A 17877-nucleotide genomic window follows, 5' to 3' on the forward strand; every position below is an offset into this window, starting at 1 on the left:
CTCAACCAACAGGGCCTATTCGGCTGCTGGGGAGTGACACGTGACCACCGTTCGAGTCTAATACATGTACAGACAAAATGGAGTCTGTTTGGTTCTCAGTTTGCGTATGAAAGAAATATAATGCAAGAGACGAAAGGAAGTTCCTGCATTGACATAACTAATTTATGTATTTTATAATATGCATGTAAATATAGATACATCGTGCTAACCCAAAAGACTAATACGAATGTAGAAGATCGATTTTATCCCTCATTAGCTGCCCCTATATTTCTGTATTCTGTATTTTGCCTCTGTGCCACTCGTTTTTTGTGCCCGTCTGCCCTCTGTGCCGCTCCTTTTGCCTTCTGTTCACTCGTTTTTTGTGCCCTTCTCCTTCTGTTCCACTCGTTTTTCCCTCGTTTTTTGTGCCTTTCTGCCCTCAGTTCCGCTAGTTTTTTGTGCCTTTCTGCCCTCTGTTCCACTTGTTTTTCCCTAGTTTTTTTGTGCCTTTCTGCCCTCTGTTCCACTTGTTTTTCCCTAGTTTTTTTGTGCCTTTCTGCCCTCTGTTCCACTCGCTTTTCCCTCGTTTTTTGTGCCCTTCTGCCCTCTGTTCCACTCGTTTTTTGTGCCATTCTGCCCTCTGTGCCACTCACTTTTCCCTCATTTTTTGTGCCCTTCTGCCCTCTGTTCCACTCGTTTTTAGTGCCTTTCTGCCCTCTGTTCCACTCGTTTTTTTGTGCCTTTCTGCCCTCTGTGCCACTCGTTTTTCCCTCGTTTTTTGTGCCTTTCTGCCCTCTGTTCCACTCGCTTTTCCCTCATTTTTTGTGCCCTTCTGCCCTCTGTTCCACTCGTTTTTTGTGCCTTTCTGCCCTCTGTGCCACTCGTCTATTCCCTTGTTTTTTGTGCCCTTCTGCCCTCTGTTCCACTCGTTTTTTTGTGCCCTTCTGCCTTCTGTGCCACTCGTTTTTTCATTGTTTTTGTGCCCCTTTTGCCTACTGTACCACTCGTTTTTTGTGTCTTTCTGCCCTCTGTTCCACTCATTTTTCCCTCGTTTTTTATGCCCTGCTGCCCTCTGTTCCACTCGTTTTTTGTGCCTTTCTGCCCTCTGTGCCACTCGTTTTTTGTGCCCTTCTGCCCTCTGTTCCACTCGTTTTTTTGGGCCATTCTGCCTTCTGTGCCATTCGTTTTTTCCTTGTTTTTGTGCCCCTTTTGCCTTCTGTTCCACTCGTTTCCCCAGCCGCTGTGCCCCCGGCGGCCCCGCCCCCCTGACTGCCCACTCGCTACCCCTGCCTCCCAATTGTATTATTGTGGTCTCGCCGCCCCTGCACCAACATTCACAGCTCTTGTGTGCTGTGAGGATGCATGTGCGTTTCATTTTTCACTACGACGACAGGCACTCGAGTCCTGTAGACCCCCTGGGAATGTCTCACGGACCCCTGGGGGTCCGCGGACCACAGTTTGGGAAACGCTGTATTAGTGGATTTTGCGGCTTTATGGAGCTTTATCCACTGTTTTACTTCTTGTAGTTGATGTAATTCCGATCTCTTCTTTCTGAATTATCTCAGTGCAGACCTAATTGTTATCAGTGCTAACTCATTTTGTCTATTTCTCGCCAGGAACCTTGCTCTACAATTAACTCTTCTTTATAATCAAATTATTTCCCTCGTATCATTGTGGGCTTATTCGGCTTCCATCTTTGTTTTATCAGCTGGGACTCTGGTGCTTTGAAACCTTTCTGGTATCCTGTTTATATAATGGGCCAAGTTTCTGTTGAGACTCTGTTCTCCTTGCTCAGACTGACCAAGGAATTTGTCAATTTAATGGTTTCCTCTTCCTGAGGCGCTAGTCGCCACCTTATTTTCTTAATGGCCGTAATTTCCATTTGATTACCTGGTTGCTGAATGGGATCCTTCTAACACAAGCTCACTAGTAATCGGCGCTGGAGTGTATTCCATGATCGCGGCTGCCTGTGTGCACAACTTGACCATTTTGTAGGTCTCGCCGAGCTTTGCAGCGCGCATGCACTGCTCTCTCTGCGAGGCATATTGTTGTAGGGTATGTTTTAGAAGTGGAGTGGAAACCCCGCCCATCTTTTTCATTGGCTGACGTCATCGTCCATGGTAAATGGTGAGTTGAAAAGGAGACTTTAGTCCCTCCTTGTTACCGCCCTGTCTCCTTTTAGGACCGCCCATCAGGAGTGGATTGTTTACTTGCGGCGTTAGACTGTATCCTTCAATTTAGTCGGTAAGCACTTTTTTTTTCATTCGCGCAATGGCGACAGCTTGTTTAACATTGCGGCAGCCTCAGCACTATTGGCTGCCGAGCTATTCTTTTGTAACTTGCGTTCGCCTACTGCAGCTGCAAGCCTTTTTTTCTATTTATTTAATTTTGCTTACAATAGCGGCACCTGCGCTTTAAATATCTTAAGTTTAAATGCGGGTGCCGACACTTTTCTTCAGGAGTCACTACTTGGTTCCTGGGTCATACCAGTGCAGAGTCATAGCAGGCTCCTGGGATCTCGTGCCACTGTTGTCAAACATGGCCCTTTTAAAGGTTACCAATTAAAAACTATCTGTTTCTGAACTAACGGATCGTGCCCCTTAACCTTTAAAGAGCCCTTAAACATTCAGTCCTTCCCTCCCGTTGTCGTCATGCCGACCTACCGTGCCTTCGCACTCACTGGCCTTTCGTTTCTTTTATGTCTTTTCTTCTTCTCTCTCTTTATTTTCTTCTTCCCTTCTCAAATAGTTTAATGTTGCCTCGCCCGTTCCTTGTCAGTGCTCTGTCACAGGCTTCCATTTTGTCTCTTCAGCCACGCTCGGAGCTGTACCTTGAAGTGCGAGTAAGTGTTTGGAAGTTCAGCACTACTTGCGGGCCTGTGACCTCCTCCATGGACTGACTTCGAGACGATAGAAGTCTCCCCTCTTCTTGCCCTCCCGCCCACCCCCTGAAGCAATTAATCAAATCTTTGACACACAGAAGGCTGCTGGGTTGACGGCGCTCAGAGGAGCCTTAAGGCTGGCGGCAGCCACAGGGCAGGGCTCAAGGCCCAGCAGAGCCTGTCGCAGGCACAGAGGCCAGACGACCGCAGGGGCATTGTAGCTAACAGGGCACATTGGGGTATGCACAACAACGGCCTTTCGCGGCACACAGTCTCCGGTCAGTTTATTACTGTGACGCACGTTGGAGGTTATTTAGCCAGGGCCTCTGGAATCATGCGGTAGAAGAGGACCAAGTTATGACGCAGGGTTGAGTAAATCTTGTAGCAAGAAAAAGCTAATTATGCTGCGTAATGTGGCACATTTTGTGATAGTGTTACTTCATTATTTTGACATTTTTACCCTTGCTAACACTTCTGGGCAAAGGTTTCCCCTCGGTACACGTTTCACACCCAAATATAGCACTGAACAACAAAAAAGTGCAAGTGTAGCTGCGTTTTTAGTAACTTTTGATGCGTTTGTGCTAGAAATGAAATTTGTTTTGTTAAAATCCACAGAGTATGCAGCAGATAATGGATTATATGAAAAAATCAGCAAATCCATAATGATGCGGAAAACAGCACAACCACATAATTGTATAATTCCAGTGTCCCAGGTTATAGCATATCCAGACACTGTTTGCAGTCTCAATTGGAGTTAGTTGGCTGCATGGGCCAGACTGTCCAGTTGTTTAAAGACTCACACTTTTTAGGCCCAACCGGAGTTCTTGAGAGACAACATGGCTGCTAGAGTGTGCGAGTTGGTTATGGAATTTTGAGGCATAGACACTAAAGTGATTGCCTTCCGACTCAAGTATCGTAAAGTATGGTAAGATTATGTGGCAGCAGTCGGGTGTAAAAGGGAGTTATTTGTAAGAGTTTGAGGATTTTGATTCGGGCCTTGCAACTCGGCTGAAGCGTGGAGAGGTTTATGCGGTTATCATATTTCTTGGTGCAGATGGTGAGCCAGCTAACTGCATGCTTCGCTTCCTTAATATAAAATGTGTATTTGTAGGGGGCACCTTCATCACTTCTGCTAGCCAAGCTGTATTGGAGTATGCACTTGAAGCCCCACCCACTCGCCCCCCCATATTTGTCATTGGCTTGTGTCATTGTCCTTCATAAAATGCTGGCTTCTGATTCATTAATAGACTTGTTAGTCCCTCCTTAGTACCGCCTTATCTTCATTTCTAACCTCCCTGAGGACTGGCCCTTTTACTTCGATTGTTACACCATATGTCTTATTTACTCTGTAAGCACTATTTTCTTTAATGGTTTCTCCTACTGCAGGCACAGCATATGTTCCTGCAACATTCAGCGCACCATGCACACTTACAAGGGGCGCTTTTACCCCCCCCCCAAAAAAAACATTTGTTTGTCAACTTGACAAACAAATGCTTTTATGGTAAAAGTGCCCCATACCGCACTTTAACTTTAATAGCGGCCGCAGACCTTTCTTTAGACACGGCTCATCTAAAGAAAGGGGCGTAGCCTCTGTTAAAATGAAAGCGCAGCATGGGACGGTTGTAAACAACAATCATTTGCAATCCAGTAGGTCTTGCATTTTAGAAACTTTTACCTATTGGTATTGTAAATGACAATGCCTTTTATTATTGCAGGTTTTTTAAACACAAATAAAAAGCATTGTCATTTACAATGCCAATAGCTCAAAATCTTGCAATTGTGAGACCTATTGCATTGCAAATGCTTGTTGTTCACAGGAAATGGGTGACTGTGATCCAAATGTAATCTAATGTTGAATCTGTATTACCCAAGATTAAATGTATGAAGACGGGCTGATCAGTTGTAAATCTGCCATTCATTGCATAGAGTCCGAAGTTGTTCAGAGTGCTGGCCAGCGAGAAATGGCCCTGCACTTCCCTGGAACTATTCTTTACTATACGGTGGATTCCCATCTCAGAGTCCACTACTTGTTGCCACGAGGTTTGGAATGTTTGCACCACCAGGTTTCAATTGAAGTCGCCTGTGAGCAACCACAATGCATCAGGGTAGGTCAGTACGTTGTTTTGTACCACTTGCGCTGAAGTTTTTGATGGACTTTTTTCTTTGTTGGGTGCAGGTTTTTAAAAATAATTCTGATGATTATAGGAGTTGGTACAGGCGGAACAGTGTTGCAGGAATGTAATTTAATGATGATATTATCGCCTTTTGCTCTGTGATACAGTGACTTCTACTCCCAGGATCTTTTGTATCTATATTGCCACACCACCAGATTGGTGGCCCCCTTTTTCCGACGGTTCAGTTGGGGTATAATATTCATTATGATTTTGACTCGGACACTGATTGCTGCCAGGTTTCTTGAAAACATACTATCTTAGCATGTTGCAATTCTTTTAATAAATCCAGTCTTTTGATCCAGTTGTTAGTCTCTGACATTCCTGAATGTAGTAGTTAAAACTGAGTTCGAGTTCTGATTTCCATCACCAGGTCATGGGAGGCTTTCTATGCTAGGGTCGTTGATCATTTTTTTTGTTGCACAAATCTGGTATTGCTGATGTACTCTGTCTTCACAAGGCATCTTGAAATCGATATCCCTTGAAAGGGATTACCAATGAATCCAGGGCCTTTACAATCAGACATTCCTCCGACCCATTTGCATTGATGACTGTCCCTTCTGGGCCAATCGAGAAAGCACTTCTGGGTATCGAATAATCGGAGGGTTCCTTATCTGAAAACGCTGTGGTTCAAGAGCTGCCTTGTGAGATCGTATTTTGGCTTAAATCTCGCTGCTAGACAGTGTGGGATTCATGCATTCGTTGATATCTCCAATTTCTCCCCTGCAGAATGCTACAGAGTGAATATCAGATGAGGGATATTTCTTCAGGCCTGGCAGTGCAGAGAACAGTTGTAACTAATTCCCCCTATATATTATATCATGGTTTCCATGTGTTGGATACTTGGGGAACACATTCAGTAAACTATCCTCTTTCGTCAGCTGGTGTGCTATATGGTAATGATATGGTACCTGCAGTGAGCCTGTCGTTCCTGGGTATGTCGCTGTACTTGTAGGTTGAAACATGCTTATTAAGTCCCAGATTACTTTTGCTGCACTCCCTATTTCTCTTCACATTTACTCTGTTCTATTCCCGTTGGTTGCCGCTTTGTTGATAACACTCCCACTGGGCTGTTGCATCTTTGTCAATGTAGATGTTGCAGATATTATTGGGTCCAACAGAGGGGACTTATTTACAACTAACTGTGTGGCTTTCTGCCCTTTATTATTACTTGGGTTTTATTTAATAATTAATATTGAGTTTTCAGTTTGGGCTAATTCTAAATTACTGCACTGTATGCTTTCTAATCTTCTCATACTTTCCTTCCAGCACTCAAGCAGTGTCCGGCTTTTCTCCCTATAAGACATGCTTAGTTTTTCTATAGAATCTTTAGAAGATATTCCATCAGTCTATGTTGTGCCTATGTCATCCTCTTGATCCAATTAATCCGATGGAACTCTCTGTGAATGTGCCTACTTAAACAGGGGTAAAAGGCTGCATGCTGTTTTCTCTGGTTATTTCCCATTTTTAGGATTCGCCTGCACAGCGCTTTCAAAATCTCTTGTAAAAAAATTAAAAGGGACCTAGATTTCGCCTATTACTTACCATTGGATGGCTCCCACATCACTCCTGTTTCCTTGCTTCCTATTGGTCAGCACCCCTCCTAGCTCCTGGATTCCTTCTACTGGGTTTCGAGTCTTCGTCCATGCCGTGGAGCTTGGACCAAGTACTGATTTCTGTGGCCAGTGACCTTCTACCTTCCAAAAAGAACAGATGATGGAGTGAATGTTTGATTTGTTCAGCATTCCATCCCAGTCACAGATCTGGGTTAAATCCATAATTTCTTTGCTCGCTACCCAATTTTCAGTTTGGACCCTGCTTCCTATGGGAACAGTCCCGCCTGAACTGCCAAGCCAGGCCCTCCCTAGACCAGAAAGAAGCATCCTGGCACCGGTTTTGGGGCATCACCCCTCATCAGCCAGGCTAACTTAAATCTAGTGTCACAGTGAGCAAGGGACCCATGTCTGGGAATACCCTTCCCACTTAGGGAGACAACAGCAAAAAGAACAGATGATGGATGGAATGCTGACCAAATGAAATATTCACCCCCAGTCACAGATCTGGTGTATTCGACCTGAGCAACAATATCCCAAACCACAATACTGCAACGAAAGATAAACATTGTAAATGTTTCTGTTGTTTGGACACAGATCGTTTTTTAGGTTGGGAAAAGTGTGACTGAGTATCTAGATTGTGTGAGCATGTATCCTCACCCTCATCCCTCTCTGTGTAGTCCGCCCCCTGCACCAACCGTGGTATGACCTTTTTCCGTGTCAGCTCCTGCTGGTTGTTTTCAAATCTACCTATCCCCCCACCCCTGCCTTCCTCCTGCTCCCGTGATTTTACTCAATACCCCAACTGCAGTCCCCCGCCCTCTGATGTCTTTCCCATGTCCTCCCTTGTGTTGTTCACTTTGCTGGGACTGGCTCGTTTTAGAAGAAGTAGAAGTGGAGCTTTTGCTTGCCCCTGCTTCTGCCATGCTGTGTTAACAAGCACTACACATAGAAGTCAGGTGCCAGATTCGTTTGTTTCCTACTGCTAGTCCATGGGTCAGCTCCTTCCAGTGCTATGGTTGCCCTCCTTTCCCTTCTATGTCCTACGTTGCTCGGAGCCTGCAAATTGACATTCCTGCATTGAATTCTGTTTTTTACCCTGCCCGGTAGAGCGAGCAGCTCTGAGGAAAGTGTGGATGCAGCACATTACACCCAGCCTGGAGTTAACAGATGTTTACTCTAAAACATATTCACTGATTGTAGGAAGCCGATTCTTTATATGGTATACCAAAAAGACGTATACCTTGCAAAGAATCAAGGTATTCCCTTATGAGTGGAGAGCAGCTTGCTCTAGCAATCCCAATGTGCTCTTCTAGGTAGTAGTGTGGTGGAACAGCCTTAGGCTTATCACAGAGGAGTGTTAGACATCTGCATAATACACACACAGTCAAATAATTCCCACATTTCAATAATGAGATCCATGCCAATTTGTGAAAATGCATATTTTTGTATCTATTTAGACACCAGAATCGATATGATCTGGTAAGTATGTTTCGAGATAAAAAAAGTTTACGTTTTCAAAAGTCGACACTTGGTGCAATTTTCAGAGGCTGTAATGTTATCCTATGGGAGGAAAACCAAATACGGCTTACAGGTAGAGTACAGCAACTTTCAAGACCAATCTCCTGGACTTAAGGTGAGTATGGGTCAAGGTCCATGGCAGAACTGAGAGGTCACACCAGGTGGCACTGGAACGTCCGGGTGCAGAGGTGCAAAATAGCGTTGGTTGCCTGATGTTATTTTATGGGGATCGGATCTTCTTGAAAAGAAGCTGCAGGTTTGCACTGGGAGGCCAGTCGTGCTGAACCAACAGGGGGTTCAGGCCTGAAGATGCTTTCGGGCGTGTGGACGCCTTTGGCCCTCTTCTCCACGGGCCAGGGGCGAGGGGAGCAGAGCTGTCTTTAGGCGTTTGGTTTTCCTCAGTGGCAGCACTTGCAGTAAAGAGGGCCTGCAAACAGAGGTTGCAGGTGGTGTTGGTGAGTTCTCAGTCGGAAAGTCCAAGGTGGGCTTTGTCTCTGGAGGGCAGAGGGACCACGCTTGCACCATTGGCCCACTTCAGCTCAAGCTAGGTAGGATGGGTGCAGTGGTGCTTTCCGATGTCAGCTTTTTGGCGGTCCGGAATACTCACAGGTCTCTTAGGGTGCCTGCAGGATACTGGGAAGCAGCTCAGTTGAGCTTTTCTGCTCCACTGGAGTTCCTGGTTCTTGGGTGAAGTGCTGACAGGTCTCCCGGGCTTTGGAGACACAGCAGCTGCAGGACAAGTCGTCTTTGTCGCAATTGTCGAAATCAGCAAACAGGCCTGCAGGGTTGGCTCCCAGTCAGTTGCCGGTCTTCTGGTCTTGCTTCTTTCAAGTCTTCTTTTGGGTCAGCAGGATCTGATTTCCTGGTGCCAGGGGCGCCCCTAAATACTAGGTTTAGGGGCATAGGGGAGTAAAGGGTAGTAGCCAATTGGCTACTGACCCCTGGGGCCACTCCGCCTTCTATAGGACCATTTCCTGTGGAAAGTGGGCATAACCCTGTCCCAGAGTTCCTAAGTTTGCCATCACAAAGATGACAGACTCTCGCATTCACTTCATGCAGCCCACCTTAGGGGTGGAACTAGCCTGAAGGGGAACATGCTTTTCTAACTACTAATTCTCCCGCCTATGCGGGTACCAAATGGGCCCTGGACGCGGTACGGGATGATTGTCAGGGTGGGGGGGTCGGCATCCTCTCTTGTGAGGATATCCAGATTTGCATACCAAAGGTGTTAGGCTCTTTGAAGCTCCATGCCTTGGAATGCTAATTTGCAGGTCATCCTATGGGAGGAGGTGTAATCACACTCTGCTGAGCAGGCTTTGTTTCCGATCTCCCGAGAGAAAAGGCCCTCACCCCTAGGGGTCAGAAACTAGTCTCTGGTGTTAGGCTGGCTAGGACCAATAGTTGGTAGATTTTTAGGGGTTCTTCTGGGCGCATGAGTTAATAAAGCCATCACTGAAATCAGCGTGGTCTTATTAATATGAGGTGTTTGATACCAAACACCTTTGGTTTGAAGCCACCATTCAGCTGCGGAACTCGTTTTTGCCCAGTGCCCAGCACACATTTAAAATGGCTTCCCTGATCACTTGTGCTGGCAGTAATTGAACTGACCAGCACTGCGACAGATCTGCTCATGCAGATATGTCCACACATGTAGTATAGTGCACCCTGCCTCAGGGCTGTAAGGCCTGCTGTAGGGGTGACTTACCTATACTGCATGCAGTGTCAACTGGCTAGATTGTAAGTGCGTGCCTTACAGTGCCCCTGAGGTCAACGGTCCCCTTTCCTCTCCACCAAGCTCCACTCCCTTCATAGGCGGTTGCTGCTCGGATGGCGGGGCGTCTTTATATACAACTGTTTCTTATGTTGCGTACCAAATCGTCGAGGTTGGGCATCAGCAGGTTCTCCCACTGAGAGAGAACGTTGCACAGTAGGCCTCACACTCCCGTTTCAAACTCCTAAAGTTTCAGTAGTTGGGTGCAAGTTTCATCTTTTGGAGCGCTCAGTGACCCATTATCTTAAATGTAGTTTTGCCCAGGAGAATTACATTGTCTCGTGAAGCTTGTGCTTTTGCTGTTCCCCGTCACCTTTACAAACAAAGCACTAGCTTTTTAGCTGCTGGGCCTTATATCTGCAGCTTCCCTTTTTCTAGAATGTGTAATTTTGTAGTATGCGGTTTGTACCTCGGTGGGTTAATGAGTACGTGCCTGCTGCAATCCTCTCGTAGCTCAGTAATGACTCCTCGCCAAGTGTGATACGCATACATAGCACATTGCATGCTCGGGATTTTCGAGCCCCCTCATTCGTGGAAACTAATTGAAACTACAATAGCCATATGCAGTTCAATGGTGGGTAAAAAGCGAGAGTGAAGGAAGGTGCCACACGTAACTTGGGGCAACTTTGCTGCTCAGTCTCTTTTACTCTCTAGAAAACTATTATATTAGTACCATTGAGTGGGGTAATTATGAAGGGCATTGTTTAAAGGTCCATTTGTGGTGTACCTTTTTTAGTAGGGGTTATTGACCGCGGCACGAAATTCTGTTTTTTATCCTGCCTGGTGGAGGGAGCGGGCAGGTCAGAGAAAGGTGTGGGTGCATCCAACACATTGCACGCAGCCTGGATCCTTACTCTAAAACATACCCACTGATGTCTGAGCTAGATGTAAGAGAACACATCTGCCCAATAGTTGTGAGTAGGGTTGCACAGTTAGTGGGTCGTATCACGCACCTCTGCCGTGCGCCTGCGGGATCCAGCCGCTAGCAGCAAGCTTGAACTCTTTTGCTATCGAAAATAATTTTTGGGGAGGTGCTATGGCACGCATATTGTTAGGCAGTTACTCTTTTAGCAATGAGAATGTTAAAGCCCCATAGGCATTGTTTGCAGTGGGTTGTCGCAGTATTGCATTACACCTCTAAAGATAAGGGCACTGCTGCAGTGACACGGCATCCAGAGCGGTAAGTCCTTGGAGCTCAGACGTGCATGTTATTGAACAGTTGACAGCACCTGTTAGAGCTGGCTATTGCTGTCCAAAGGCGTTTACTGATTTCACTGGATATTTTTTATAAGCAGGTGAAGTATTTAAAAAAAATAAAAAAATGGACATATATAGCCGGATATCTGAAAACCAATGTACGTAAAAAGGCGCAGAAGAAATCAGTTGTAGTATCACGCACTCACCAGCACGGAGAACATGTGCATCACATAGAACAAAGGTGCATGGCTACCTCACATGCAAAGCAGAAAGAATAGGTGAATCACACCCGTCTGGTGCCAGTTCATCTCAGTCACAGAACAGGTACAGCGTTGACAGATGCAATATCAGCTTCTCTTGCATACAAAAGAGGGACAGGAGAGCAGCAGAAATTCAGTCTTTCCTATACACAGAAACACAACCAGAGCCGGTACACACTCTTTTGAAAGATTATCAGACAGCTTAAAATGAGTCTCCCCAGAAAACGTAAAACTGATGTTTTCTGCTCCTGTCATTTTGCAACCTAAGGCTTTTCAGATAAAATATTTGGGCATGTTATAGTTTGCTGCAGTGTTTGGGACAAGGTGGTGTTCTGTACATCTTCCTCTGTCAGGCATGTTGTTATTTTTCATTTTGTACCTCCATTATTTGCTGGCACATATGGCTGAGCTTATTAACCACCCTGTACAACACATATTATTAATATATATTTTTTTTAATTTTCCAACATTGTCTTTCCTCCTCTGTGCTTGGGCTTCACCTTTTATGTTGATGATATGAGTACAGTTAGCTTAGTTGCCATGTTCCTGACTTTGTAAAGCCCATTATTAGCTGCTACGGGACGGCAAAGGACTGTATGCATGTTTAATGTAGAAATAAAATAAATATTGACTGTGACATGAGTTTTTCTTTTCTGTACATGGTATAGGGTATGGAAATTAAAGAGACATCTCAAAAATGCAAACAGAAACAGGATGCGCTAGAGAAGAAGGACAAACAGGTAGAGTGGTGCTTGATTTTTGATCTACTTGCTTTGCAGCACTTTTTTTGTTTGAAAATAAATTCTTTTACTTATGTTAATAATTTTGTGTGTGACCGCTATATAGAGACCAAATATTTTGAATGTAATTCATAATTGGGAAAAGCCAAGCACTTGTCTCTCATTCAGCACTATTGATGCGTTTTTGTGTCTTGATTCTCTGGTACAAGTATTATGAAATTTGCTTAGCCAAAGGAAAACATTTCTCGGCTACCACTACAGGCCTTGATAATAAGAAAATAACATTTTCCACTGTCTTAAGTAAAAAATAAATTAACCCTGTTCAGTCCTTTCAATTTGGCAATATTATAAAGTTATTCACGTATGTTAAGAGCTGAATCAAATTGTACAATGGATTGCGTGCAGCAGAGTGCATTAGTCTGATCATATGCCCCACCTTTTTCACAACAGGGCACTAAAGTCATGTTACAGGCAAATTGATTCAGGCACAACATTACATAACATTCTCACATGCTCATCTTTACCTCAACTAATAAATCATCATATATATATATACATATGCAGATAATATGCATACAGATTAGGTGTGTACGCTGCTTCATTTACTTGGTTAGTTCCTCAACAGTTTTGTGTAGATGTTTTTACTTTGTATAAATGACAAATCAGTTTAAAACATATGCTACTTTGAATATTTCCTTTCCAGGTTCCTTTTTCCTGGTTGACCATCAAACCAGTGAAGAATGAATTGTGTTGTCAGGATATTGGAACGTCTCATCTAGCTCCATTCGGCTTTAAAATTGATCGCTCTGGGTGGAACACATAGAGTAATTATTTTGACACAATTCTGGATTTAGTTTTGTGTTTTTATTTGGATGGCACTTAGTTTTGGTTTAAAATGTTTCTCTTAAAAGTGCATCTACGAAGCATCTGGAAGTTGTGTACTCTGTTGGTAGTCATGCTGACAGCCATGCCTAATTTTTTCACTTCCATGCTCTTCTTCTTTTACCTGGATTGAAGGGAGATCTTTGTCCACGGATAAACGTGCCCATGTGTAATGCTGGACTTGATATAAGATGAAATTCTGTAAGAGGTATGGATAATTAGGGCGATTACAATTAATGAGTACCTGGCCACCAGCCTACAAAAATTAAACAGACCTAATGCCAAAAAGGAAAGGTTTTATTATCATTAAAAAGGGCATATGCATGAAGGGTGCATGCCCTAGATAAACCCCCGATTCAGAAAAGGGGGTGGTGATGAACAGAGTGTCTGAATTAAGCAGACCACTCTTACCCAGTCCAAAGATCAGGGCTTGATCCATCACCGTTATTTAGCTCACTGCCCCATCCCAGCTCAGAACCTGGCTAAACCCCCGCCTCATCCAACTGGATGCATAGTTCTTTAACTTAACAAAGGTTTAAAAAAACCAGGAACTGTGGACCAAGAAGACAACAACTTCTTACATCACCACGTAAATAGGGTAGCACTACATTTATTTGTTCTGTTATTAGGCACTGGCATTTTGTGATTGGATTACTCTGAAGAAAAGTCTGCTGGAAGTAAATTACTTTTTTAAATAGCAAAATAAACGTATTGGTTGTCCAAGTCACAAACTGCATGACTGACATGAATGAAAACTCGATAATGCTTCAGCCACAGTTTGCCCAAACCTTGCCTGCATGTTTCAGCAAAGATATTCAAAAGAAATCTCAGTTTTGGTTCATTGACTATAAAAACTACATATGCGCTACCTTGTCTACCTCTTGTGTGTCAGGCCTAGCAAAAGATTAGTGCTTCGGAGACTTTGCTGTTCCTTATTTTTGTCAAGCGTATTTATTCTCATTGTGTGGGTATCCACTTTGTGGCCATATGGCAAATTGTTTCTAAAGCTGTTAATGCTTAGCTTCGATTGTCAGTACCACAATGGTGGCAAGACACATACATGTGCATTTGTGCACTTTCATCTCAACATTGCAGGATTTGTCATCTCCTGAGCTGGTATCTAAACTGGTCCTTAGAGTGAAATATTCATTTGTCATTATTATTTTGTTTTTAATTGTTCTCATAAAGTTGAGTTAGAACACAAAATACAAACTTGCTTACTACCACAGTACAAAATAATTACATTTCTGCTATGGTTGGAGCGTCTATCAATACATTTATGATTGATGTACTTGTAAAACAGTTAATTAGCCTTCATTGTTCAATACATTTTTGGTATTGTTTTTCCTTTTGTATTAAAATTCAAGCGCTTATGATAAGTTTACCCCAACTCATCAATATTTTAGTTTCTATGTACCATTTCTGAATAGAAGGTAGATATTTATCCTTCTGTTTCTTGTCAATCAGATTTCTCACTACTTAGTTTGCAATATACAGTATATTCTCTTTAGAGTCGATCATTTTTATTATGTGGGAATGTAGTATGGTACACAGCCCAGCTGCCTACATCATCTTGCTGGCAGGGCGTAAACTCAGTGCAATGACACAGCGTCTGGGCCTACATCCCGGAGGACGACCCAGCGTATTCCTACGAACTTGAGGAGCAGCCCCACCTGTACTATGACCTCCGCCTTATATCAAGTAGCGAACAAGAAAGAAAAATCAGAACCCCTCTCCCACCCTCCTCCCCCACAAAACAGCCCCCCTCCCATTCCCACCCCCCCCGCATCAGCTTCTATCTGCGCTGCTTACTTCACAGGATCCACCAGCTCTACCAGGTAAAATTCAGTCCACAGGCTTAACCCCTTCTGATTCTAAAGGAATGAGTTGCAAGATCTGTAAATACTTCGAGCAAGTTACTTCTCAGAGGTCTTTGGATAAGAGCTGTAGGAACGGGCCCCAAAGTTTAGCGTATTCCGAACCCTTCCCATCCATTCCCATCGAGAGTCATTCCATCGCTAAAATGTGCCAGAGTCTTTGAAACCAATCTCGAGGGTCAGGCACAGTCTGGTAACCCCAGTGCGCCAGGACCACCTGCCTCGCAGCTAACAGAGCCAGCGCAATCTGCCTACCCTTCAGTGAGCGCAGGGGAAAAAAACTTAGGGTAGGGAAGCCCCAACAGAGTATTCTCCGGCAACTGAGGGAATGTAATCTGAAACGCAGCATCCAATTCATCCAAGATCGTGGTCCAATACCTCCCCAGCTTCGGGCAGTGCCATAACAAATGCGCCAGTGTCCCTGACAGACCACACTCCCGCCAGCAGAGGCCCGACTTGGTGGCATCCCATGCTCTAACGTTCGCCGGAGTGTAGATCCAATATGCTGCTACTTTTTAGGCTGATTCGGTGCCCACGGTATTAGAGGCCGTGTGCTGTGCGCAGTAGAAAACGTGCTCCCACTCTTTTTTCGTCAACGGACGTCCCAACTCCGTTTCCCATCGAACCTGCGCAGGTGTACGCTGCCTCCTGGGCTGACTCACAATCATCGCATATAGCTCCGAGATGAGTCTCTGTTCGTCCTTCTTGCAGACCAACCATTTTTCAAACGCCGTCAATGGCCGGGACATGGAGACAACGTTGGCTGGTTGGGTGACCTAATATGCCACCTGCGAGTAGTGAAAAGCATCCGCCATCGGCAACTGGAAGAACTCCGTGCGTAGCCGGGTGAACGGAATCAAGCCATCTAAGTCAAAGAGGGAACCCTCCCTCTTACAGCCTTCCTCTCTCCAGCGATGGAAGACCGAGGACGCACGGCCCGGCGGGAAGTCCGGGATATCGACGATAGGCGTCATTGGGGAGGGGAACGTAGTCCACCCTTTGCGTTGCGCCAGCTGATCCCATGCCTTGAGGGTCGGGGACGTCACCGGGGAAGAGTAAAGGCCCCAGGCTCTGTGCTTGCGTTGCAGCCACAACTCCCGCCAGATATTGTAACTTGCCACAGTCTGGTCCATAAAGTTCCAATTTTTACTAGACATGGGCCTATTCCATTCGACTATATACCTAAGGCTGGATGCTTGAAAGTAGGCTGTCAGCAGAGGAAAGCCAGGCCCCCAGCCGTTTTCGGGGTGACCGCTATGGACAATGCCTGCCGCGGCCGTTTATTGTTCCATAAGAACCTATTGAGGAGCCCCTGCAGGTTCCGTAGAGTGCCCTGCGGAGGATTCAACGGTAGCATTTGAAAAAGGTACAGTATGCGGGGGAGTACAGTCATTTTCAGAACCGCTAGTCTCCTGTACCAGGCCAACTTAAGACGGGACCAATCCGAGAGGGCTCTGATCTACCAGCACTTTATAGTTCAAGGACACGGTTTTAGCAATAGAAGGGGCCAATCGGACACCCAAGTACGGGATGTCAGATTGTGCCCACTGGAACTCAAAGTCCTGCCTCAGGTCCAGGACGTCTGCCTCAGGGATGGAAAGGTTAAGAATTTGCGATTTGGAGAAGTTAACTTTGAAGCCCGCCACTTTCTGGAACTCCGATAGCTCCTTCGAGAGGCTCCGCAAAGAGTAGTGGGGGTGGGTGAGTGCAAGAATGACATAATCGCATACAGACTGATCTTATGCATAACAACCCCCTATTTGATCCCGGTGATGTCCACTTTAGACCGAACGCGCTGAGCAAAGGGCTCCATATAGAGCGCAAAAAGCAATGGGGAGAGGGGGCACCCCTGTCGCTTTCCCCTCGTAATGGGGAAAAGAGCATGTCTGCAGCCATTTTACACGCACAGCCGCCTTGGGGGCTGCATAGAGGCACTGAATCCACCGTAGGAAATTATCCCCCACCCCAAACGCCCTCAACACAGTGAACAAGTAGTCCCAATCTACACGGTCGAAGGCTTTCTCCCCATCTATGGCGAGCAGGAAAGCCTGCGTCCGAGAGCGATGGACTAAATCCATGAGGTGAAGCAACCGTTTAGTGTTATCTCCTCCTTGCCGTATAGGAATAAATCCCGCTTGATCAGGCTGGATGATTCCGTCCATCAACGGTCTAAGCCTAGCCGCCAGCACACCCGCAAATAACTTGGCGTCAATGTTGAGCAGCGAAATCGGCCTATACGATCCGCACTCTTTGGAGTCTTTCCCTGGTTTGTTGACCGTGATAGCCGCCTCTGCCATGGACGGAGCCACCGCTCCCACGTCAAGAAAATAATTAAAAAGGCGGGTCAAGAGCGGAGCCAGCTCCATACAGAAAGTTTTGTAGAAGATAGCAGAAAAGCCATCTGGCCCAGGTGATTTCGCCACCTTCAGTTTTGCAATAGCCGAGATGACTTCCTCAATGTGGATCGCCAAGTCTAAAGCCTCCGCCGATTCCCGATGGAGGGGCGTAACTCCGCATGATTCGAGATAGTCCGCCACTCCCTTAGAGGACACTCCCTCCTTCTGATATAGGGTCTGATAAAATTGGCGAAAAGTGTCTACAATGGCAGCATCTGTGGTGTGCTCCGTCGCTTGTGGGCCCCTAACGGTGTGTATAGTGGTCAATTGAGTGCGCGCCCGTAGCCTGTGCGCAAGCATCCGCCCGCTTTATCTTGATAGAACTTGTGTCGCAGGCGTAATAAGGCATGCATAGCTCTATCTATCCATGTAAAGGTGTTTCAACATGTGCCGCTTCACCTCTAACTCCCTCAAACCCTCGGCGCCCCAGTCCTCTTATGAATCACCTCCAGGCCACTAACCTCCCCTCTAACTCAGCTCGTTTCTCCTTGCGCAGATGGGAGTATGTCGCTGCAATCGCTATAAATTCACCCCTTACTACCAATTTCAGGGCCTCCCAGACCGATAAGAGAGGCGTTTCCCCCACCTCATGTTCAGCAAGGTAATGAACGATGGTATCTCGGATCTTTGCCACCACCGAGTCTGAGTG

General features: G+C 45.6%; 1 protein-coding gene across 1 annotated transcript in view; it reads left to right on the plus strand.

Moving 5' to 3' along the window:
* SMC5 (structural maintenance of chromosomes 5) overlaps positions 1–17877 on the plus strand; it is a 699122-nt gene that overhangs the window by 146205 nt on the left and 535040 nt on the right. Inside the window, exon 8 of the mRNA XM_078675750.1 lies at positions 12002–12073. Within this exon, the coding sequence (XP_078531876.1) occupies positions 12002–12073 (72 nt within the window). The remainder of the gene's footprint in view (positions 1–12001; positions 12074–17877) is intronic.

The sequence above is a fragment of the Lissotriton helveticus genome, chromosome 2_1 (assembly GCF_964261635.1).
Source record: "Lissotriton helveticus chromosome 2_1, aLisHel1.1, whole genome shotgun sequence".
NCBI classification, from domain to species: Eukaryota; Metazoa; Chordata; class Amphibia; order Caudata; family Salamandridae; genus Lissotriton; species Lissotriton helveticus.